Source organism: Saccopteryx leptura, chromosome 3, assembly GCF_036850995.1.
Source record: "Saccopteryx leptura isolate mSacLep1 chromosome 3, mSacLep1_pri_phased_curated, whole genome shotgun sequence".
Taxonomy (NCBI): Eukaryota; Metazoa; Chordata; class Mammalia; order Chiroptera; family Emballonuridae; genus Saccopteryx; species Saccopteryx leptura.
Window position 1 is genome coordinate 242914118 of NC_089505.1, and position 24356 is coordinate 242938473.

General features: G+C 42.9%; 2 protein-coding genes across 3 annotated transcripts in view; both read right to left on the reverse strand.

Annotated features, from left to right (window-relative positions):
• Positions 1 to 9806, reverse strand: part of DGUOK (deoxyguanosine kinase) — a 41843-nt gene extending 32037 nt beyond the window's left edge. Inside the window, exon 1 of one of the 2 annotated variants that reach the window (XM_066377989.1) lies at positions 9627 to 9806. In XM_066377989.1, the coding sequence (XP_066234086.1) occupies positions 9627 to 9768 (142 nt within the window). In that variant the 5' untranslated portion in view covers positions 9769 to 9806. The remainder of the gene's footprint in view (positions 1 to 9626) is intronic. The other variant, XM_066377988.1, reaches the window with a different exon arrangement.
• Positions 9807 to 17219: 7413 nt separating this feature from the next.
• The window catches only part of ACTG2 (actin gamma 2, smooth muscle), a 28349-nt gene continuing 21212 nt past the window's right edge, over positions 17220 to 24356 (reverse strand). Inside the window, exons 6-9 of the mRNA XM_066372368.1 lie at positions 23808 to 23969; positions 22532 to 22723; positions 19915 to 20096; positions 17220 to 17432 (exon numbers count right to left, since the gene is read on the reverse strand). Coding sequence (XP_066228465.1) covers positions 17289 to 17432; positions 19915 to 20096; positions 22532 to 22723; positions 23808 to 23969 — 680 coding nt within the window. The 3' untranslated portion in view covers positions 17220 to 17288. The remainder of the gene's footprint in view (positions 17433 to 19914; positions 20097 to 22531; positions 22724 to 23807; positions 23970 to 24356) is intronic.

The window sequence follows — 24356 nt, forward strand, 5'->3', positions numbered from 1 at the left end:
CCTTCCTGTCTGTCTGTCCCATCTGTCCCTCTCTCTGACTCTGTCTCTGTCTCACACACAAAAAGAAACTACTACATATGGAAAGAAAAGGGTCCTGTGGGTTAGAGACTGCCAACGGTACCTCTGAGATCAGATACTATTAATTCATTCAAGAGCAGTCAGGACTCTGAGAAACCAACTCATGCCATTTAAATACGCAAAACCCAGAACGGCCACAATTAGATGTAATGGGAAATACACAGTTCCAATTACTGGAACAATCACACCAGGGTAATTTCACCACCTTGCACCCCACCCCCCATTCTAAAGCTTCTGGAAAGCCAGTTTAGTCATCAGAAGCTGGCTTCAGCAAAGAATGACAGTAAGTGATGGTGGAAGGTCCTAAGAGTTGTGCCACCCATGTTGCTGTAAGAATCAGAGAACCTGGGTCATTTACCACAGGGCAGTATTTCTTAAATTGCACTATAATGGAACTCGGCTGTGCCAGGCACACTCAAATAATGGAATCATTTAAAATAATGGAATCATTTTTTAAAAATAATTAAAAGTTATATGTTCATATTAAAACCAGACACAGCATAACATTTTTTTAGTGCTATGATACCTGACTGTAATAGTTTTTTCTTCCTGCTTGGGTTTTAATTTTTTTATATATATATATTTTTCTGAAGTTGGAAACGGGGAGGCAGTCAGACAGACAGACTTCTGCATGCGCCCGACCAGGATCCACCCGGCATGCCCAAAAGGGGGTGACGCTCTGCCCATCTGGGGCATTGCTGTTGCAGCCAGTGCCATTCTAGCACCTGAGGCAGAGGCCACAGAGCCATCCTCAGCACCTGGGCCAACTTTGCTCCAATGGAGCCTTGGTTGCGGGAGGGGAAGAGAGAGACAGAGAGGAAGGAGGGGGTGGGGGTGGAGAAGCAAATGGGCGCTTCTCCTATGTGCCCTGGCCGGGAATCGAACCTGGGACTCCTGCATGCTAGGCCGATGCTCTACCACTGAGCCAACCGGCCAGGGCCGATTTTTTTTTTTTTTTTTAAGATAAATGTTTTAGTGTTTCCAGGGATTCCTGGTAGTATTTCTGGTGGTGTTGGCTGGTTCTTCACTGCTACACTGGCCTCCTCCTAGTGATCAGAATACTTATGTTCACTGAAAGAAAGCCATTCTTCTTCATGCAACACTAGGCAAACTGACGAATTCCTCCCTCCATTTAGTCTCTCCAGAACATCAGTCTCTTATATCATCATCACAATTTAGTTACATCCCAGCTCAACTGTTATTTTTCAACATACTTTTTAATATCATGAAATTGGGAGGTATCAGATCTCAGCATCAAATATTCCCTTAGAGCAGGGGTCTCAAACTCAACTCAGCATGTGGGCCGCAGAGCAAGATCACAGCCCTTCGGCGGGCCGCACTAGGTCTACAAAAGGCAACTGTTATGCAACACTTTTCTCACTGCAGTTGAAAACAAAAAAAAATCAGTACAACAAGCACAATCGTACATGCAGTTTACTCAGTGTCACAAAACGACCAGAAACTGTAGTTCACATCACAACTGCTGTTAACTAAGCTAATATCTAGCTAGGATGCTAGAGAAATGAAAAATACAAGTAGGCCCCTAGGCTTACTTAATTTTATCCAAAATATTTTGAACTTCGTGGATTAGTCTGCGGGTCACACAAAATTGTTCGGCGGGCTGCATGCGGCCCGCGGGCCGCGAGTTTGAGACCCCTGCCTTAGAGCCTTGGCTATTTTTTTAAAATTAATTTTAATGGGGTGACATTGATAAATCAGGGTACATATGTTCAGAGAAAACATCTCTAGGTTATTTTGACATTTGATTATGCTACATTCCATCACCCGAAGTCCAGTTGTCTTCCGTCACCAGAGCCTTGGCTATTCTTATACTTTATCATATGTGCCATGACTTGAAAAGGGTGGGAGCTACTTTCTTAGAGTATATTATTTTAACATGTTGATTTTTATTATCACGAAGATAGTCATTCCACAAGCTGGACCAAAGAATTCTATTGTTAATGGTTATCTTATTCCAAAGTCATGGTTTTTTCTTCCCACAAATTTTTCTATAAACCATAATGCCTGCTATAACTTCATTATGCTAAAATCCAGTAGTAAGATAGTATTTGATGCAATAATATATTATTTTAAGTTAATCCAGCCTAACCTGTGGTAGCACAGAGGATAAAGTGTCGACCTGGAACACCGAGGTCGCTGGTTCAAAACCATGGGCTTGCCTGGTTAAGGCACATATGAGAGTTGATGCTTCCTGCTCCTCCCCCTTCTCTCTCTTCTCTAAAATAAATAAATAAAATCTTTAAAGTTAATTCATGGGATTATCTTAAATATATCATCACCTCCAGCATTTTTTTCTCCAAAATAAAATGAAAAAACATGGGGAAAAAATCCATTTCTGAAACCTTCACCAAAAAGCAAATGGCATGCCTGACCTGCAGTGTAGCAGTGGGTAAAAGCATTTACCTGGAACACTGAGGTCGCCAGTTTGAAACCCTGGGCTTCCCTGGTCAAGGTACATATGGGAGTTGATGCTTTCTGCTCCTCCCTCCCTTCTCTCTCTGTCTGTCTCTCTCTCTCTCCTCTCTCTAAAATGAATAAATAAAATCTTAAAAAAAAAGCAAATAGCAGTAAACATAAAACTGTCTAGACATTGGCCAAGTGGCTCAGTGGATAAAGCATCAACCCAGTGTGCCAGAGATCACAGGTTTACTCTCAGACAGGGCATGTATAAGAAGCAATCAATGAGTATAAAACTAAGTGGAACAAACAAATTAAAGAATAAGCTGATGCTTCTCTCTCTCTCCCTCATCCCCTTCACTTCCTCTCTCTCTCTCTCTCAAATCAATGGAAAAACTAAAAAAACAAAACAACTATCTTTAAACAAAAATTCTTCAAAGAATATGAAGGCCTTTACTTCAGGAACTTCATTTGATGCTGTATTCATTCACTCAGTCATTCAATCCATAGATGTAGCTACTAACTGTAAGGAACTATAACAAAAAGGTTGAGATCCTGCCCTCAAGGAATTTATATTCCAACCCTGAAGCTAAGTACCAAGGATCACATAGGCTCTGAGCCTATAGGTACTCTGGGAAAACTTTCAAAAATTATTCAGCCGACTTAAATGAAACCTGACATACTTTGGCCCTGATTCCTTTTTATTTTATTTTCTTGGTAAACCATATTTCAAAAAAAAAAAAAAAAAAGTTCCTCACAGCTTCTAAGTACAACCCAAACTCACCCACTCTGCCTGAGACCCTAGCTGATCTGGAATGCTGTTCCCCCACCTTGCCCACCAGGTGGTTCACCCTTTCACTGTTGCCTTCTCCTTGAACTGTCTCCAGCTCCTTCACCTCTAGAAAGAGTTAAGTATTGTCTGCTCTGGTTTACCAAGGTATTACACTATAATTATTTGTTGACTCATCACTCTCTCCAATTAGACGAGGAGCTCACGGTTTGAAGGAACGGACTGACCTTTTTCCTTTTACACCCTGAGTATCTACCCGGGTTCAAAGAATGGAGATGGATGGATGGAATGAGGTGAATCACAGAAACAAGCTCCAGTTTACAATGCATGGAATAAATAGGTCTTTCTATTCCCCTACAGTTCTTTGACCAATTGTTTACATTCAATAAAATTTAAAGATGCATATAAATGATTTTAAATCACTAATCTTGAATGCCAGAGGAAACACGTTATTAGGGAAGCTCTCCATTGCTTTTATGTACAAGTCTCTAGACCAGGGGTCCCCAAACTACGGCCCATGGGCCACATGCGGCCCCCTGAGGCCATTTATCCGGCCCCCACCGCACTTCCGGAAGGGGCACCTCTTTCATTGGTGGTTAGTGAGAGGAGCATAGTTCCCATTGAAATACTGGTCAGTTTGTTGATTTAAATTTACTTGTTCTTTATTTTAAATGTTATATTTGTTCCCGTTTTTTTACTTTAAAATAAGATATGTGCAGTGTGCATAGGGATTTGTTCATAGTTTTTTTTTTATAGTCCGGCCCTCCAATGGTCTGAGGGACAGTGAACTGGCCCCCTGTGTAAAAAGTTTGGGGACCCCTGCTCTAGACCGTAAAAGTATAAAACAGTTTCCTCTTTTCTGGTGGGGGTCTTTAAAATCAAAGTAAGAATAGTCTAAGATGACTCACTGACAATATTTCAAATAGCACTCCTTTCTTCAATTTAGGTTTGTTATCATAAAATAACTGGATTTTGAAGGCAATATACACCTTAGTGATACATATACTTAAAAAGATAGGATAGATATTTTATTTTACAGATCCTAAGGGATTCTAGGTACCAAGCTTTTCACTTTCGTTCACACAAGGCGTATGGCTTCACAACTCCTGATAGATGGTATTAGTTGTTACTTTACTGATCCATTCCTCTTACACATGCTGCCGTCTACGCCTGCAGGATCAGAATAACAAGACTGAGAGCAGTAAGACAACAAGAAATGCCACTCTGAAGATATCTAACTGCAGTTAGGACACGGATTCATCTTGCCCTGTTCACATTTACTGAATCGATATTCTAATTCTGATTTGTTTAAAGATACCAACTGTGATTAGAGAAATAACTTTTTTTTTTTTTTTTGTATTTTTCTGAAGCTGGAAACGGGGAGAGACAGTCAGACAGACTCCCGCATGCGCCCGACCAGGATCCACCCAGCACGCCCACCAGGGGGCGAAGCTCTGCCCACCAGGGGGCAATGCTCTGCCCCTCCGGGGCGTCACTCTGCAGCGACCAGAGCCACTCTAGCGCCTGGGGCAGAGGCCAAGGAGCCATCCCCAGCGCCCGGGCCATCTTTGCTCCAATGGAGCCTTGGCTGGGGGAGGGGAAGAGAGAGACCAAGAGGAAGGAGGGGAGGGGGATGGAGAAGCAAATGGGCGCTTCTCCTATGTGCCCTGGCCGGGAATCGAACCCGGGTCCCCCACACGCCAGGTCAATGCTCTACTGCTGAGCCAACCGGTCAGGGCGAGAAATAACTCTTGATTTGACTGTATTAGCAGTTTAAAATATTTCCTTTGTGGGTACCAATGACTGACGTCCATATGGATATCACAGCACAGAATTCAAGCATCTGGTAAACACTGAATAAGTACAATGGGTCAGGCAGTGGGTTAGGTGCTGGTGACACAAAGATGAACAAGACATTAGGTGGCCTACCCAGGGAAGATGTTGAATGTGCAAACAATACCTACAGAACTCAAGTCCTACAACAATTGTGGGTACAAAATGTTATGAGAGCACTCAGAGGAGGCAGTGACTAATTTGGTCTGGAGAGAGTCATCAGTGTGTGTGGGGAGATGGAGAGTAATGGGAAAAAAACTAGAGAGAGCCAGATTAAAGAATCCAGTCGACTTCTCATTAGTCACACTTTCCTTAGGCAACTGCATTCACTTCCAAGACTTCAACAACTACCCCAAGTTAATAACTTCCACATATGAAATCTCAGCTCCTATCTCTCTCTCTTTACTCCAGGCACATATTCTAATCCACTTCAGAAACCAATCTCTATATGTATCAGAGGCATCTTATATACCCAGACTTCCTCTCCTTTATTTTCATCCCATTTTCAGAGTCACTATCCAAACTATAAACCTGTCATCTTCTATGCTTCCTCATCCTTCACCTCCAAGTGGCCACCAAATCCTATCAATCCTACTTTCAAAATATCTCTCAAACCATCACTTATGTCCCTCCATTTCTTCTGTGCAGGCCTGCATCTTTCCTTCCTCCAACTACTGCAACAGCCACAAAATTAGTCTACCTACTCCAAACTCTGTTTCTATTTACTCAATCAACAAACTGGATGCAAAGCATTATGGGTACTGTAGCAAAGACACGCAAAGTAAGTGCCTGCTTCAGGGACCTTCCTTCCTATTTGCTCATTCTAGTCAATTTTCTTTTTAAAATTAATCTGGTCATGGTACATACTGGTTTCAAGTCTTCCACAGCCTCCTATTGTTTACAGCAGAAACTACCAGCATGGTCCATGAGGCTGTTCAACACCTGGCAAATCCTACCCTTCCAACCTCTTGTTCTGTCATCCTTTCACAGGCCCTTTAAACTCCAGGCACATCCAGCTACTTCACTGTTGTTAAAACTGCATGTTTCTTCAGGCTTTGCTTTGGCAAATGTTACTTCCTAATGCCTGGAACACTCTTTGCTCTTCTCCCTCTTGGGAAATTCCTACCCCAGATTCCATGTTTCCATGCCCAGACATGGCATTCATCATATGGTATATAAACCATGTTTAGAAATCTGCCTCTTTCACCTGGCTGTGAGCTCCTTAAAGGACAGGAGCTGTATCACACATAAGTCCAACTTCATAGTAAACACTTGGTGACCCTGTTTGCATGAGAAAGCAAGGAAGAATCATAGAGATCTCAAAAGGTTAAGAAGCAAAGGGCAGGAAAATTGGGAGAGGCAGCTCACACCTCACCTGATGGCCTGTCCAAAGTATTTACTTTGTGAAGTAATTTGTACCTCTCTGGGCTCTAGGGATAGAGCTTCCATTGGGGGAATGTTTCTCAAAGTACAAGACAAAACATCTTTGAATAACACCATCAGGCAGGTAGCCGGACCCTCCCTTCCCATTCCTCTCAGTGTTCTGGTTTGACTGAAGAAACACACACAAGCCATGGTGATTGGTCTCACTTTAAAGTCATGACCACTAAGTCCAATGGGTCCTTAATGCTACCCAGCAATCCTATATTTCTCCCTTTCACTCACAAAATACTTCATGCCTTTCCGCTTGCTTCACACTCACTCTTAGATGATCTATTTCATTGAGGAAACACACACAACCAAAAAGACCTTTCCTAAGTTTCCACCACATCTACTAAAGTCAGTACTTATTTGCCATGCTCCCCATTATTAGAAACTGTGCTCCCAGCTAAGACCAACCTTGCTCCACGTGGTCTATAGATTTTATTCCTTCTTGCTTACTAACATCACTCCAGCAACTATCCTCTCCTATTTCACCATTTTTCTCCCTCTCTTCCATATAATTTAATTTCTCTTACAAAAGAAAAAAATAAAAACAACCATCTCTAGCCCTCTTCTCATGTGAGTTACCACCCATGTCTGCTCTAAGAAAACAGTTGCTTCACCCAGTGCTCGGCAAACTCATAAGTCAACAGAGCCAAATATCAACAGTACAATTGAAATTTATTTTGAGAGCCAAATTTTTTAAACTTAAACTATATAGGTAAGTACACTGTTATTAACTTAATTAGGGTACTCCTAAGCTGGCCACACTCAAGAGGCCAAAGAGCCGCATGTGACTCGAGAACCGCAGTTTGCCCACCACTGACTTAACCTACTGTCTCCAATTCCTTATCTCCCATTCTCCTTGAACTTATGCCAGTCAGACTCCCAACTTTATTGCTCATAAAAATTGTTCAAGTTCACCAAAGAGTCCCATTAAAGAGCATTATAGAGTTGATTATTCCCTCCCAAACCGGTTCTTCACTTGGTGTCCAGGGTATCACTTTCTTTTGTTTTTTTTCAGGGGTCATTCCTTCTCAAGTTTCTTTTGCTGATTCCTTCCTATCTCCCCAATTTCTTTGCCCCAAGGCTTAGTCCTCTCCATCAATAGATATTGATTCCTGGCTTTAAAAACCATCTACACATATTAACTCTAGTCCAGGGAGCCTCTGAACTCCAGGCTCAAATATCCAACAACCTATTCAACATCTCTACTTAGATATCTAATAACCATATAAAAACTGAACATGACTGAAACCAAAATCTTGAAACTACTCCCTGCCACAAGTCTGTTTTTTTACCATTCTCCTCCATTGAAGAAAATCAGAACTCCATCTTTCAAGTTACTCAAGCCAAAATGATTGGAGTGGTCACTGACCCCAACTTTATCTCAGTCCACGATCTTTTAACAAATCTAGTTAGTCCTACCTTAAAATGTAACTAGAATTTAATCACGTCTCACCACCTGCTTTATACCACCTGGTAATACTCACTAAAACTCATCACTGCAATGACCTCCTGACACTTTCTACCTTCAACATATCAGTGATTGTTTTTTTTTTTTAATGTAGTTATTTTTTTTATTAATTTTAATTTATTGTGTTAACATGAATTCAAGTGTCCTGCTCAATATAATTCCCTCACCCCCACCCCCTTGTCCGTCATTGCCCACCCCTCCCTCCTTCCTTTTGGGACCTGCTGTCCTGTTATCTGTCTCTATGTCTTTTTTTTTTTAACTTGTCAAATCTTATCACTTTACTGCTCAAACCTTCAAATAGCTTCCCATCTCAATCAGAGTAAAAACATATCATGGGCAACAAGCCTATATACAATCTGGCCAGCTCTTACCGTCTGACCTTATGTCTCCCCACTGCCCCTTGCTCACTCTACTCCAGCTACAATGCCTTCCCTCCTGTTCCCTGAACACACTTTCTACTTCAGAGCCTTTGTACTTGGTCTTTCTCTACCTGAAAGCATCTTCTCCCAGTTATCCACATGGTTCACTTCCTCACCTTCTTTAGGCTTTTGCTCAAATGTCCACTTCACAGTCTTGACTGTCTTGATTACCTTACTTTTCTCCACAATTCCTCATCCCTGAATTCTCTGCATCACACTCATTACTACCCAACATCTGGTTTACTTTGCTTAATTTGTTGTTCACTGTCAATTTCTTCCTACTTGAGTTCCATGAGAGCAAAAATATTTGTTCTCTTCATTGCTGTATTCTCAGGGCCAAGAACAGTGCTGGCATGTGGATGGTGCCTCAAAAGGTTATTTGTTGAAAGAATAAAATGAGAAACTCTGTTTACTGCTAGTATGTCTTCACTCAAAGCTGCTAATCCCCATTTTGGGCTCAGCACCTTAGCAAGTAAAAGCATCAAGTCAGAATTTAGTAATATTAAATAGAATGTTTTGCTTTCATTCTGATTTTCAATTACTCTTTATTTAAGATACCGGGTTTCTATTTGTTCCTGTAACAGTTTTTAACCTAATACATGTTTTTAAGTTTTTAAAAGTGAGTTTCTTCTAAGAAAAACTTTAATAAATTATAGTGGGACTAGCAAAGAAACATGGCAAAAATAGTGCAAGTGTTATCTGAATGACTGAAGTTTAAGAACTCTCTTAGTGTAGAGAATCCGGATAAAATACAGGTCAGCCAGTTATAGATAATGATTTTTCTTTTTTAGTGTATGCCCCAAATATTGCATGGCACACAACTGCACTAAGAAATTAAGGCATCCGTTTTTACTTTTTTTACTTTTTAACAGAGAACTCTCTGTCACTTCCATTTAGACCTATCCGTACAAGCTAGCTGAATTCTTGTTCTATGTATGAACTGCGTGGCTTTTAAGTCCCTGTGGGAGAGTACTGAGGAATGGTGTTCTAAAAATCAAAAAGAGGTCCACAGTGCACTTTGGGAGGGGAGTGGCCCTGGCAGCTCACAATAAGCAGTGTGACCGAATTAGACTGGAGAAGGAAGGGAGGAGAGAGACGGGGACGGGTTCCGGGCCCAGCTCCCTTTCCCAGCCTCTCAGGCACCTGCTCAGCGGAGGCCAAGGCTTGGCAGCCCCTTTCCGGCCCTTACCAATGTTGCCTTCGATGGCGAGCCTTCGAGGTCCGCACCCCGCGTGCATGCTCCTGGAGGCGGGCACGCCCTCGAGTTGGCTCTGAGCCATGGAACTGGAGAGTGCTCGCAACAATCTTAGCAATCCTCTGCCTCTGGCCATCCTGCCAACAAACAGCGCACTTCCGCCGAGAGCACTTCCGCTCCCAGTACGGCCGTCCACGCGCTTCGGCGCACTTCTGACGTCAAGAGATCGACAAGCAGGAAGTGGGTGGGGTAAACTGACTGAGAGGGTGGGGCCAAAAGGACATCTGCGTTCTCGCGATGCTTGTAGAGAGAAGCGTTGTGGGAAAGAAAAGTGTAGTTTGAAATGCGAGGAAGTTTGCTGGTGTGTGTAGTTACAAGAGTGTGATTAAAGGCTCTATTTGCTCACTGGAAAATATTTTAAGAGACTTAACAATTCTATTACCTTTGCCTTTTTATATAGCTTTAAAGTAATTCTCATAACTAAAAACAGGTAAAAATAGTTGTAATTTTAAATGAGGTTTCTTTTTCCATGTGTTTGGTTTTTATTCTAAAATGGGATGAATTGGACGGTTTTAAGTAGGAAAATGATGCAATCTGATAATTTACACAAATAAACTATGCCATTTCCTGTAACGCGGCAGCACAATGCTGGCACATTATTGAATAAATCAACAAATGAGCTCAATTATACCCCACCTCTTACTTTGTTTCTTGAATGATAAATAAAGATTGCTTAACCAATTTGCATAGTAGCCAAAAATACCATTAGGATAAAGTGGGTGGAGGCTCGGATGTGAACTGGAACTGGTTTAAACTTGATAGATTGGGTTCTGTGGGCGTGAACAGTAGCGGGGGGTTAGGTGCTGGGCGGGATGGGGAGTGATGGGGATTCCCGATGGGATTTGTAAAAGGAAGAGACGGGGTAGAGAGAAACTAACAAGCCGGTGTATAATGCTGGACTCCTAGTGTCGATGGAGAACTGCTCTGCAGAGGAGTAGGGACAGTTCTGAGCTGCTGCCACTGGGTGAGGCCCTGACTGGCTTTGTCCTGCCACACCCAAACGTCTCAACGACTTCAGATTTATGACATGTAAGGGGGTGCTTCTACCTTCTACGCTTAAATTACAGTAGTCAACAGGCAAACCCACATTCAGACAGCACTTTTAGAGGTGGGAGCTTTTAGAAAGTAGCAACCTGGTTGCAAGGGAGTGGGGAGGGGTGGGTGGCTGGGACACCTGCCTTGAAGCTGTTTGCATAGAAAGCACAGGCTCTTTTCCCTATATTGATGTTTATATAGGATAGTTGAAGTGACAGTTGCATATTAAACACATTATTCTTAAAAATATATTGTAAATGTATTTAGTATAACCTGGGTGGAGAGCTAATGGATATTGAAAGCCTAAAGTCTGTCCCAATTCCACAGCCACCTTTGTGTAAAAACACTACTTAGATTTCTTTATCTATGTAAACTCATGATAGGGGGAACTCAAGAGTTAAAATTTTAGCTCGAGTAATGGTGGCTTTGTTATGGTCAATGGACTTAATGGTTAACACAGGTAGAGGCTTCGTCCCAGGAGCTGGGATGCCTGAGAGGGCCTACATGACTTAAAGTGGTCTGCAAGTAGTCCACTGTTGTGGCCCAGGTGTCTGCAAGCAAAGCCTTTGTGCTCCAAGTACTGAATGCCCATGCCCAGTGACAATGATCCAATTAACTTCAACTATGATCTGTTTAAACCCCTACCTACCCTTTTCTTCTCCTTAAAAAAGGGTTGGCTCAGAATAGGGGTTTAAATGAGGACATTGTCAATAGATTTATGTGCAGATAGGCAACTAACCTCCTAAAAGTTATTATTTTTTAAAACCTTAGTGAAGTATAATATGTAGTGATGAAAAGAGCATGTATCATAACTGTACAGTTTAATGAAAATTTCCACAAACTAAACACACTCCTGTTACCTGGTTTCTGATCAAGAAATAGAGCATTACCAGCATCCTCAGAATCCATTTCTCATGCCAATTACTACTCCCCTCAAAGGTAACCAATAGCCTGAGTTCTAATAATAGACATTAGGTTTGCCTGTTCTTTTTTTTTTTTAAGATTTTATTTATTGCTTTTAGAGGGAGATGGGGAGGGGGAAGCATCAGCTTTTAGTAGTTGCTTTCCGTTGTGTCTTGACCAGGCAAGCCTGGGATTTTAAACTGGAGACCTCAGCTTTCCAGGTCAAGGCTCTATCCACTATGCCACCACAGACCAAGCAATATTCCCAAATAATAAATAGTTGCACAATGTTTGCTTGCACGAGTCGACACTGCCACTAGCAACAAGTGAGCACACAATGTGGTTGTTCCACATTCTTATTGTCAATTCTTTTTCATTCTGCTGTATATAATGGTGTTTTATAGTTTTATTTTGCATTTTTCTGATGATTAATGAAGTAAAACACCTTTTCATATTTTTTTTGGCCCTTTGAGTAACCTCTTTTGTGAAGGACCTGTTCAAGTTCTGCACCCATTTTTCTACTGGTTATCTGTCTTTTACTTATTGTTATTGTTCATTATATATTTTGCATATGAGTCCTTGTTGAATATTTTTTGTTTCTAAAAGCTTTTAATTTTTTTGATGTATTGTGTAAAGTAAGAAACTAAAATGTCTTTTGCCTAAATTGCCTGTCAGATATCTCAGTATTAGCAATGATTCTTCTATTCCTTTTTATTTCTTTATGCTTGTTTTAGTATGTTATACCATGCATAAAAATTCAATATCTTTCGCCTGACCAGGTGGTGGCGCAGTGGATAGAGTGTCGGACTGGGATGAGGAGGACCCAGGTTCGAGACCCTGAGGTTGCCATCTTGAGCGTGGGCTCATCTGGTTTGAGCAAAGCCTACCAGCTTGGACCCAAGGTCGCTGGCTCGAGCAAGGGGTTACTCGGTCTGCTGAAGGCCCGTGGTCAAGGCACATATGAGAAAGCAATCAATGAACAACTAAGGTGTCGCAAAACACATCGAAAAACTAATGATTGATGCTTCTCATCTCTCCATTCCTGTCTGTCTGTCCCTGTCTATCCCTCTCTCTGAGTCTTCTCTCTGTCTCTGTAAAAAAAAAAAAAAAATCAATATCTTTCTTGGCCTTAATTCCAAATTCCCTGAAGAGACAACCTGATTGGCCCAACTGTGCTTGAAAAATAGGGTCTTATGGAACAAACATGAGTTTTAGGTCCCCAACCCTTTGATGAGGAAGGAAGGTGATTAAAAGGATAGTTGTGAGCAATAAAGACACCTAGAAAATATGGTTTACCTCCTAGAAGTGGTAAGCAGGGTGTTTTCATCCCACCTCTGGTGTTGGCCAGAAGACAGAAAGTAGTGGCATATTGGTGAGCAGAATTAAGTTCCACTTACCTGGAGGAATGAGGTCACTTCCTGCTCTTCGGGGATTGTCAGGTATCTGCTGGAGTTTATGAGTCAGAGCTGATTTCCCTACATGAACTCTAGCCATTAGCCATTTCTTCATTCAATATTTACTGGGCATCTATTATGTACCATGCACTCTTGCTTATTCCTTGGCATGTAGCTGTGAAGAAATTACTATTTTCATATGTTTGTAAGTGCTATTATGACAAATAAAATACTGACTCATATTACAAAAATGCCATGCAGCCATTAAAGATGGGACATAAGCCCTAACCAGGTAGCTCAGTTGGTTAGAGCATTGTCCTGACATGGTGAAGTTGTGGACTTGATCCTTGGTCAGGGTACATGCAAGACTCAACCAGTGGCCTTGAACAGTTGGCTCAGTGGTAGAGCTTCAGTCCGGTGTATGGATGTCATGGGTTCGATTCCCAGTCAGGGCACACAGGAGTAGCAACCATCTGCTTTTCCATCTCCCCTCTCCCTTCTCTCTCTCTTTTTCTCTCTCTCTTTCCCTTACACAGTCATGGCTTGATTGGTTCTGCATTGACCCAGGGCACTGAGTCCACAGAGCCATCCACCTGAGGCACTAAAAATAGCTCAATTGCGAGCATGGCCCAGATGGGGGTTGCCAGGTGGATCCCGGTCAGGGTGTATGTGGGGGTCTGTCTATCTCCACTCCTCTCATTTAAAAAGAAAAGGAAAGAAGAATCAACCAATGATAACATGAAGAAGTGGAACAACAAATTGATGTTTCTGTTTCCCTCTCTCTATATATATCTGTCTCTTTTTCTTCCTCTCTCTAAAAATCAATATTTTTTTCTGACTGGGGAGATAAACACACAGAAACCTGACCCTGACTTCATTCTGCTGTGGACATCCAGTCAGTTATATTCTCATCTACATCAAAGAGATTCTGATATGCTGGATTATGCTAACTCAAGTTCATGAAACTGGGAAGTATGCTTCTAAAATCCCCTCCTGATGGGGCTGTGAGTTCAAGTTGTCCAAAAGAGGACCTAGTGTGAGATTTAGAAAGCAGATGAGAGCCTCAGCAACTCCTTGAGGGAGATCTTCATTGTCAGGTATGACAGATGTGCCTACAGACATATCCCAGCTAGTCCTCAGGGCCATAGTGACTCCTCTCTGATCATCCCACTATCCCCTCCAGACCTTTACTTCCCCAGCTCCTTCCACATGTGAATAGTCTCTTTCCTAATAACTCTCTTATTTCTGCAATGCGCATGCTGGCTGTGCTCTCCTGAATGAACTTTGACACACCTCATCATAAAAGGAGGCATACAGGGAAATGCTTAAGAGTGTGGGCTTTTAAGGCCCTGGTTGGTTGGCTCAGCGGTAGAGTGTCGCCTGGGGATGTGGAAGTCCCGGGTTTGATTCCTGGCCAGGGCACACAGGAGAAGCACCGATCTGCTTCTCCACCCTTCCCCCTCTTCTTTCTCTCTATCTCTCTCTTCCCCTCCTGCAGCCAAAGCTCCATGGGAGCAAAGTTGGCCCAGGAGCTGAGGCTGGCTCCACGACCTCCACCTCAGGTGCTAAAATGCCTCCGATTGCAGCGGAGCAATGGCCCAGATGGGCCCAGCATCGCCCCCTAGTGGGTATGCCAGGTGGATCCCGGTCGGGTGCACGTGGGAATCTGTCTCTCTGCCTCCCTGTTTCCCACTTCAGAAAAATACAAAAAAAAAAAAAAAAAAAAAAAAAGAGTGTGGGCTTTGGATTCAGACAACCAATGGTGAGGATTAAGAAAGAAAACCCGCCCTGGCCGGTTGGCTCAGCGGTAGAGCGTCGGCCTAGCGTGCGGAGGACCCGGGTTCGATTCCCGGCCAGGGCACACAGGAGAAGCGCCCATTTGCTTCTCCACCCCTCCCCCTCTCCTTCCTCTCTGTCTTTCTCTTCCCCTCCCGCAGCCAAGGCTCCATTGGAGCAAAAATGGCCCGGGCGCTGGGGATGGCTCTGTGGCCTCTGCCTCAGGCGCTAGAGTGGCTCTGGTCGCAACATGGCGACCCCCAGGATGGGCAGAGCATCGCCCTCTGGTGGGCAGAGCGTCGCCCCTGGTGGGCGTGCCGGGTGGATCCCGGTCGGGCGCATGCGGGAGTCTGTCAGACTGTCTCTCCCTGTTTCCAGCTTCAGAAAAATGGAAAAAAAAAAAAAAAAAAAAAAAAAAAAAAAAAAAAAAAAGAAAGAAAACCCCAGGCAGCTTTTAACACAATGCATGCCAAACAGCTATCAACCAATAGACATTATATAAATAGATAATGGCTCCTTCAGTATACCTGGGACATACTTAAATTTATCTTTTCACTCTCCTCAAGCCATTGTAACCGATCCACTGAAGAATTCTAGGACAGCATTTCTTGAAGTGGAGCAAGTCTGGATGGGGGAGCGAAGGGAATGACCATTCAGCCTTCCCTTCTTCCCCCACATAGAGATTCCAGTGTGCCCCTCCATAGCAGCGGTGTCAGTGCTCCCGTCTCTGTGGGTCCGTATGTGCATCCATGTGCCCTCCAATCTCCTTCCTGTGCTTTTTCTCCCAACAGCCAGTGCCTGTATCTCTTCTTTGCAGGACTGCCCTCAGCCTACTGGACCCCTTTCCCTTCATAAGAGGAAAGCCTGGGGTTTCCCGTCCAGGGAACCTTCACTGACAGGGGCTATGAAAGCCCAGCTCAATGCCCATAGTCAGGCTTGTACTCCAGAGCTTTCTAGGGACGAGGCTGAAGCTAAGTCTGAGAGATAGCCTGCTGGGCTTCCTCCCCTTTCCTCCTGCCTCTTTCACTCTGCTCCCGGTTCTCCCCTTCGAGCACTTTCTTAATAAGTCACTTGCATGTGAATCCTTATTTTAGGGTCTTCTTCTGAGAAACCCTTCCCTCCCTAAGATTTAAATCCTCTTTGGGCAAGGGTTGAAAACATGCTTCTCCACCTCACCTCCAGAGGTAAAGTACAGAAATGGTGGTGGAATCTCTGGCAGTCGAGGTCCCTGCACTTCCACTGTGTTTCACTGTCTCCAAACAGGTATTTCTGGGAAGGCTCATGGACCAGGTTGGATCTGCTCAGGAACATCAAGGATGGGACTTGAATAGGTGGAGAGAGGGAAGGGTACAGCAGGCAGAAGTGAAGATCTAGTTCTGCCATTAACTAGCTGGGTGATAGAATTAACTAGTAAAACTAGCTATAAAATGGGAGTGATACTAGTACCTATCTCATAAGGCCATGGTGAAGGTTAAATGAGAAAATCCATGTAAAGCTCTTAAGCTAGTGCCTAGCACATTGCAAATGCTCCATTGATGTTAACTGTTACCATAAACCCTTATTTTTCCCATAGTATTTTGTGCGTGCTTCTGTTTCACCTGAAGCCATTGTTTGATATCTATTTGTCTGTTTCCTGCTCGGTGCAGTGGATCCTGATGGGTAGGAATCATCTTTCTGGGATACATAAATTCCATGTGGCCTTGCCCAATAACTGTAGACTTATTTAGTAAATACTTGTGAAATTAAACAGAATTGACCAAGGACAGGGAATGAGGAACAGAGATAGAGAGAGAAGAAAGAAGAAGAATGAGGAGGAACAGGAGGGGGTAAAGGAAGGAAAAAGAAGAGGAGGAGTAGAAAAATATTCTTCTTAAGTGTGCTACTTTTAAAATTAGTTTTGGGGCAAACTACAATCTAATCCTCAGTGACAAAGGACACCATAAAGATTTTTAAGCCCATTATAAACTTTCTTCATCTAAGTTCAAATAATATTGTGCTTTTTTTGTTACATTATGTCACATCCTATAAGCCTGTGTTTCTCTTTATATTCATTTTTTCTGTGTATCACCCTTGAGTACAAGGACTTAAGACATCTCTGAAAGCCCTTGTTTCTTACCTCCCCATCCATGAGTCATTTAGCTCTTGTTCTAACTCATGTTCAAGGAAAAAGAATCCAGGTGGTATAGTAGGAGTACTAACTTTAGAGTCAGCTACATCTGGATTTTAATCTTGGCTCTGGGTGATCTTCAACAAGTCCTTACCTTCTCTGAGTCTCAATTTACTCATCTGTAATATGGAGGTAATAATAGTACCTATCTCACAAGGTCACATGTGTATTAAAATAAGGTGTGAAAAGCCATTCCCACTGTGTGAGACACAGCCTGGTATAGAAAAGAGCTCAACACAGAGAATTAAGGCTTGCAGGTTTTAATGTTTCATAATTGGTAACAACAGTCTCAAGGAGATCCCCAGAGAATCTGTTCTGACTTTAGAAGCACTTCCTGTGGACAATGGAGGGCCCTGCCTCATCATACTCTGGCTTGCTGATCCACATCTGCTGGAAGGTGGAGAGAGAGGCCAGGATGGAGCCTCCAATCCAGACTGAGTACTTCCGCTCCGGGGGAGCAATAATCTGCAAAGAGCAAATGTGGTGAATCATGATCAGCCCCCAGGGGAATAAAAAGGTGGTCCCAGAATCACCTCATAACACTGCCGGGCTGCCCCCAAAAAGGACACCTTCCAAGGTTAGAAAGAAACAGGGTAAAACTCGTGGTAGACTGGGTTATTGCTCAAGTCTTCACTACCCACTACCCTGCCACTCCTCCATAGGAAGAGTATACCACCACATGACTTTCGGCTCAGCTCTGTATTTGCTTAGGCCAATGAAATGTTAACAGACATGACCCAAACAGGAACTTGAAATGTACTTCAGACATGCAGTTGGACATATTCTCTTGTGCCTCTATCATCTCCATGAGAAGAGCTCCCTTCAGGAGCTGCTGGCCCTTCAGCCTGGATTCCATAATGAGAGATGTGGACCTGACTTGAGCTGGCTAGACCTGCAAAGCTGCCTCACCAAGTCGGACCTACATCAGCTCATTCCCAGCTGACCTGCAGATGCATAAGCAATAAATGCTAACTGTTATGTGCCCTATGATTTCATAGTTTCTTGTTACTCAGCAATAGCTGACTCATACATCTATGGGAGAATTGTTGTTCTGCTTTTGCCTGGAGTTGGAGGCGTGAACAGCTCAGGCTGGGCTTCCTCCAGTCCTGAGTATGAGCCAGTCTACTCAGACCTTGTCTTGAGCTTCATCTGTCAATAGTCATTTGTATCTAAGAAGTTCTTAAATTCATACATACATTATTCATTTTATGTCATTTAGCCTTTAGAAATTGGTTGTCGTGTCAAACAACACTGAACTCCACCTACAACTAAATCTAGAAGGACTATGATTCTTCAACTAATTTCCCAGTTTCTGAACAGTTTAAAAATTCAGTGCTAGAACAAATCAGAAGTTAAATTGACTTTTTTTATCTCCTTAAAATCTCTCTACATATTCCATAACTTATAGAGATCATGGAATTGCGGCATAAGAAGGGTCTTTAGAAGTTATCTTACTCAGGGAGACAAAAGTCACCCCCTCATTTCTTGGAAAGTTACTTCAAGGACTGGCACAGCCACTAAGAAGGTAACATTTTATTGCTAGGCAGTTCTGGTTGTAAGAAAACTCTGGGCTGTCTTGTGCTAGACGTCCTCAATCTCAGCCTCACTCCAGCCCACAACTCTTACTCCATATCCTTGAGGCTTCCTTTATTTCCCCCAGTTCCTCTACATAAATCCTGCTGTCCAATTTGGATGGGATGCTCATACATGCTCACACACCCCTGAGCACCTTTGCTCACTCTATTTCCCCTGCTTGGAGAGCTCTTTCCCCTCCTCTTGTCTTATTTAAATTGCCTTTTCATTCATCATGTCTACTAATTAGATCCTAGACTCCTTGAAGGTTGGCACATATTGTTAAACTCAATGCAGTGGCTCACAAATTGGGATGTGCATCAACTCACTGGTGTTCGTTTGTCATTGTAGGTGGTGTGATGACCTCAGACTTGATGAACTAGAATCTGGTGGTGAGGTTAGGTGTGGTATCCTGACACATGGTCCTGGTAAAAAACCCCATGTGGCAGGTGGCAGTAAGTATGGCTGCTCTAGTGGCTCCAGGTGAGAAAAGCCCATGGGTTCTCACTTGTTTCTTGGTGGCCTTCTTTGCTTTCCTCTGCTGAACACTATCTGCTAGGTAGAAGCAAGATCTAGGGCAGCCTTCCTTTGTGAAGAAGGTTCTTAGACTACTGACATGGAGAATTTACTTCTTCAGATTATTTTTTATTTATTTATTGTGAGACTATGTAACTTTCAACCTATTTGTTATCTCTAGTCTATTCCCAACTCTTTCTAAACCTGTTAGCAGCAAAGTTCTTAGATGCTCTTAGAAAGGACTGTATTATTTATTGATTGCTTGGGGACCAGAGGCTAGAGAGAAGCAGTAAGACAAGTGGGCTCCCATTTTGCCAAGGCCTATGAGGTGAGAAGCTCTGGTAAGAAGCAGTATGGGGAAGGCTGTGGCCAAGCTGGGACAACAGGCTTTTCAGGAATCAAGAAATGTCCCCATGAGTTCAAACCAGCAGCCTGTCCTATGGTCAAACTTTCTCTCTTTGAAACTTTCACCTTCCCTGGAGTAATACTCAACTCCTTTTTTAAGTTTTGAGATGTTGTAGTCTTACTTCCTTCTATTCTTCCTATTTCTCTCTTTTTTTAAAAATACTTTTTTTCCTTCTGCTTGATTTCTTCTTCAACCAGCTCAATATTCTCTTCATCTCAAATTCTTTCACCCCCTTCTCATATGATTCATGTGATTATGTCTGAGAGCCCATGCTAAAAGTGTCTCCAGCTCATCAGTGCCCAAGGAACATAATCCCCCAAGATAAAATCCCCTCAGGATGATGCTGAACCCAGGACACCCATAAGCTACAGGCCTGACAGCAGGACTCTGAGCATCTCCCCAGCAGCCAAGTCATTGTACAAAGAACAGGATGGGAACTGGGTGAAGACCCACCTTGATCTTCATGGTACTGGGGGCCAGGGCTGTAATCTCCTTCTGCATCCTGTCAGCAATGCCAGGGTACATGGTGGTACCCCCAGAGAGGACATTGTTGGCATATAAGTCCTTGCGGATGTCAATGTCACACTTCATGATGGAATTGTACGTTGTTTCATGAATTCCGGCAGACTCCATGCCTAGTAGAGGTCACAGTATTTAGTTAGCATCCATCTCTTATAAGCACCCACAACTTCAGCTCCTCAAGTGACCTTTCTGTTGTTGCAACTACCCTATCCAGACCCTTAATTACCTCCCACATAGATTCCAAGACCAACCCTCTAACTAGTCATCACCCTGCCTTCAGTTTCCCCCGATCTGATTGATCTTTCACATTGTTCACTGAGGTATATTTCTAAAGGAACACTTTCATTGCATTGTCTTTTCTCACAGTTTTATTGAGATATGACTCACATGCCATAATATTCACCTTTTAAAAGCATACAGTTTAATAGTTTTGAGTATAATCAGAGTTGTGCAACATTTTTTTGTGACAGAGACAGAGAGAGAGACAGATAGGGACAGACAGACAGGAAGGGAGAGAGATGAGAAGAAGCAATTTTTCGTTGCGGCACCTTAGTTGTTCATTGATTGCTTTCTCATATGTGCCTTGACTGGGGGCTAAAGCAGACTGAGTGACCCCTTGCTCTAGCCAGCAACCTTGGGTTCAAGCAAGTGAGCCTTACTCAAACCAGATAAGTCCGTGCTCAAGCTGGTGACCTCAGGGTTTTGAACATGGGTCCTCTGCGTCCCAGTCCGACACTACCCACGATGCCACCACCTAGTCAGGCTAATTGGCAACTATTGCCACAATGTAATTTTAGAACATTTTAAAACATCCTCCCAAAAGAAACCCCACACCCATTAACAAACACACCCCATTTTCCCTTTATCCCTTTCCCAGCTTTAGGCAACCACTAATCTACTTTCTGTCTCTATAGCTTTGCCTTTTTCATATAAATGGAGTCATACATACACTATGTGTGTCTGGGTTGTTTCACTTAGCATGTTTTCAAGTTCATCCATGTTATATCATGTGTCAGTACTCCATTCTCTTTTATTGCCACATAATATTCCATTAGGTGGACATACCCATCATTTCATCTTTGATAGCCCTCCATTGCCTACAGGTTGACATTTAGATTCTTTATCCTGGCACAAAGATCTTCCTATATGCCAAACCAGCTCATACCCACCTAGCTGCCCCTCCCACCTCTAGTCTTTTGCCTATGTGATGTAATTCCACACAGTAGATAGAAGAATCTTCTTAAAATAAAACCCGACCTTGCTACATGGCTGCTTAAAAGCTTTCAGGTGCCTGACCAGGCAGTGGCGCAGTGGATGGAGCGTCAGCCTAGGATGCTGAAGACTCAGGTTCAAAACCCCAAGATCACTGGCTTGAGCATGGGCTCATCCGGCTTGAGCACAGGCTCACTAGCTTGAGCATGGAGTTGTTGGCTTGTGTGTGGGGGCATGACCCCATGGTCGCTGGCTTGAGCCCAAATGTTGCTGGCTTGAAGCCCAAGGTTGCTGGCTTGAGCAAATGGTCACTCGCTCTGCTGTAGCCCCACCCCCCACCCCATCAAGGCACATGTGAGAAAGCAATCAATGAACAACTAAGGTGCCACAATGAAGAATTGATATTTTTCATCTCTCTCTCTTCCTGTCTGTGTCTCGCTAAAAAAAAAAAAAAAAAAAAAAAAAAAAAAAGCAGCTTTCAGAGGATCTCCATTGCTGATATGACTAACCCCTACATGTGTACAAACACACAACATGCATGTACACACACACACATATGGAATTTTTCCATTGTGTCCAAATAGAATTTGACCTTTCACACCTCCATGCTTTTGCACATACCATTCAATTGGCCTTGTATGCTATTCCCTACTCTGCACTCCTTCTATCCACAGATATCATAGAATGATACTCATTCTTCAAGGTTCTGTCAAATATCCACCTTCTCTAAGAAGCCTTTCTTGGTTTCTTAGGCCAATAGCACTCCGTCTGGTTTGCTATTTACCACTACACTGTTTATCAACATTTGCTTACAGACCCGCTCTTTTTATACCTGCCTCAGGAAAGAGTTGTCTTTGCATTGTTCTCTTATTTAATCCTTGCTGCAATCCTTTTTAATAGGTACAATCATTATTTCCACTTTACAGATAAGATGACAGATTTGAAGAAGATAATGTGTCCAAGGTGACAGGGCTTAAAGAGGCAGAGTCAGGACTTAAAACCAGGTTTGACCCCTAAACTCATCCTGTTTACCACCATAATTTCAACCTCATATCCTAAGTTCTGAGCAGTCCAACAAGTGTTTTGTTTATTAACCTCATTCTTAGTTTCATATTGTATTCTTTTTCCTGCTTTTTCTTTATCTTGATTTCCTTACCCTTTTACTTAAAATTAGATTTCATCTAGTTGTATTGTTTATGTATTTTTGGCTCTTTCTGGAAAAATATGGGCTATGTAGAAACAATTAACTGTATGCCTCCTGGTGTCTCTCTTTCCATCCTTTCTCCACCCCTCAACCTTGCCCTCTTGATCACAGGGACTGCGGGCAGCGCCTCACCGATGAAGGAAGGCTGGAAGAGGGTCTCAGGGCAGCGGAAGCGCTCATTGCCAATGGTGATGACCTGCCCATCCGGCAGCTCATAGCTCTTCTCCAGGGAGGAAGAGGAGGCTGCAGTGGCCATCTCATTCTCAAAATCCAAGGCCACATAGCACAGCTTCTCCTTGATGTCTCTCACAATTTCTCGCTCAGCTGGAAGTGGCAGAAATGACAGAAAGCAGATAGTCAGATCTGTTAGTCTGTTTCATTTTGATTTCTGTGAAAGCCTTCCTTTTACTTCTTTGGATTCAGTCTTAGGATGAATGTTAATTTTTTCATTCCTCTTCCTAAAGCAGGAGTTCATAGTCTTGATTCCCAAGCAAAAGGTTGCATGGGCTTTAACTCCTTGCTGTCTTCACTCTACCTGACAATGAATGCTGCAGGCCTTCCTGAGGGCCTTGCAAGACACATTTTCGGTTCAGATGTAGGCTTATATGTTGTGATCTTACAGAATCTAGGAAGGCCCCTGCCTAAATACACTTTTTCCCAGGGTGGCCAGTGAGGCATGATACCTTACCTTTAGATATTCAGACCTTATTTTTCCCAGGTGTCCTCAGACAAACTATAAATACCCTCAGTTAATACCATATATCCCCATATATAAGACACTCCCATATATAAGACACACCTTAATTTTGGGGCCTAAAATTTGAAGAAAAAAAAAAGAGTGTATTATATAAAGTTATTGAACTCAAGTTTTATTCATCATAAAATACATACAACTCCTCATCTGCACGAAAAAGCGGGAAATGAAAGTGAAAAATCTACACCCACTGTATAAGACGGACCCAGTTTTTAGACCCTAAGTTTTTTGAAAAAATGTGCATCTTATACATGGGGAAATATGGTAAATTGTATCACCAGATCTTACTACCACTCGCACTGTTAAAAATTAGCTCCGATCCTTGTGTAGACTTGGATGGAGATAGCAGGTGCCTGGGGAAGAAGGTGATGCTATGAAAAGGGACTTAAGGAGGGATCAACAGAATGCTGCTTAGGATAAGTAGGTCTTGCCCCCTCCTCAGGGTGTATTGGTCTGGAAACTTTCTCCTTAAACAAGGTTTCCTTGACTATCTGGTCTTGTCCAGAGGCTCGGCCCCAGGCTAGGGTCTCCCTGTCTGCCCTCAAATAGTTTGAGGACACAGAGCCACAGACTCCTCATCATTACTAAAAACTTCTGATCCTAGATCAGATTTGGTTTTAAGCTGAATTCAGAATCAGGAAAGGAGCTGGATACCTGTGGTCACAAAGGAATAGCCTCTCTCTGTGAGGATCTTCATGAGGTAGTCCGTGAGGTCACGGCCGGCCAGGTCAAGGCGCATGATGGCGTGAGGCAGTGCATAGCCCTCATAGATGGGGACATTGTGGGTGACGCCATCCCCTGAATCCAGGACAATACCTATGGACAGAGGGGACAGGACCTGTAAAAACCTTTCTTGTCTTTCACCTGTCTCTTTCTGCGGCCATTTACCAATGTTCTTCAATTACCGTATTTTTCTTCAGAAGCTGAGAAAATTCCCCCACCATAAAAATAATCAATCATATTTTTTGCACAAATCAATTTATTCTCCCAAATGAGACTATAGCCTACTGGAAAGCAAGTAAAATGTCTCTTCTTCTTGTACTCCTTGAAACACTTTCACAATAATGCACACTTGTCAATTTGCATCTAGACTGCACATTCCTAAAGTGAAACTGGATAATTTTTACATCTTTCAGGCATCAAACTAACACATATGCACATGCAATTTGAATGTTAGAACTGAAAGGCACTATAAAAACCAGC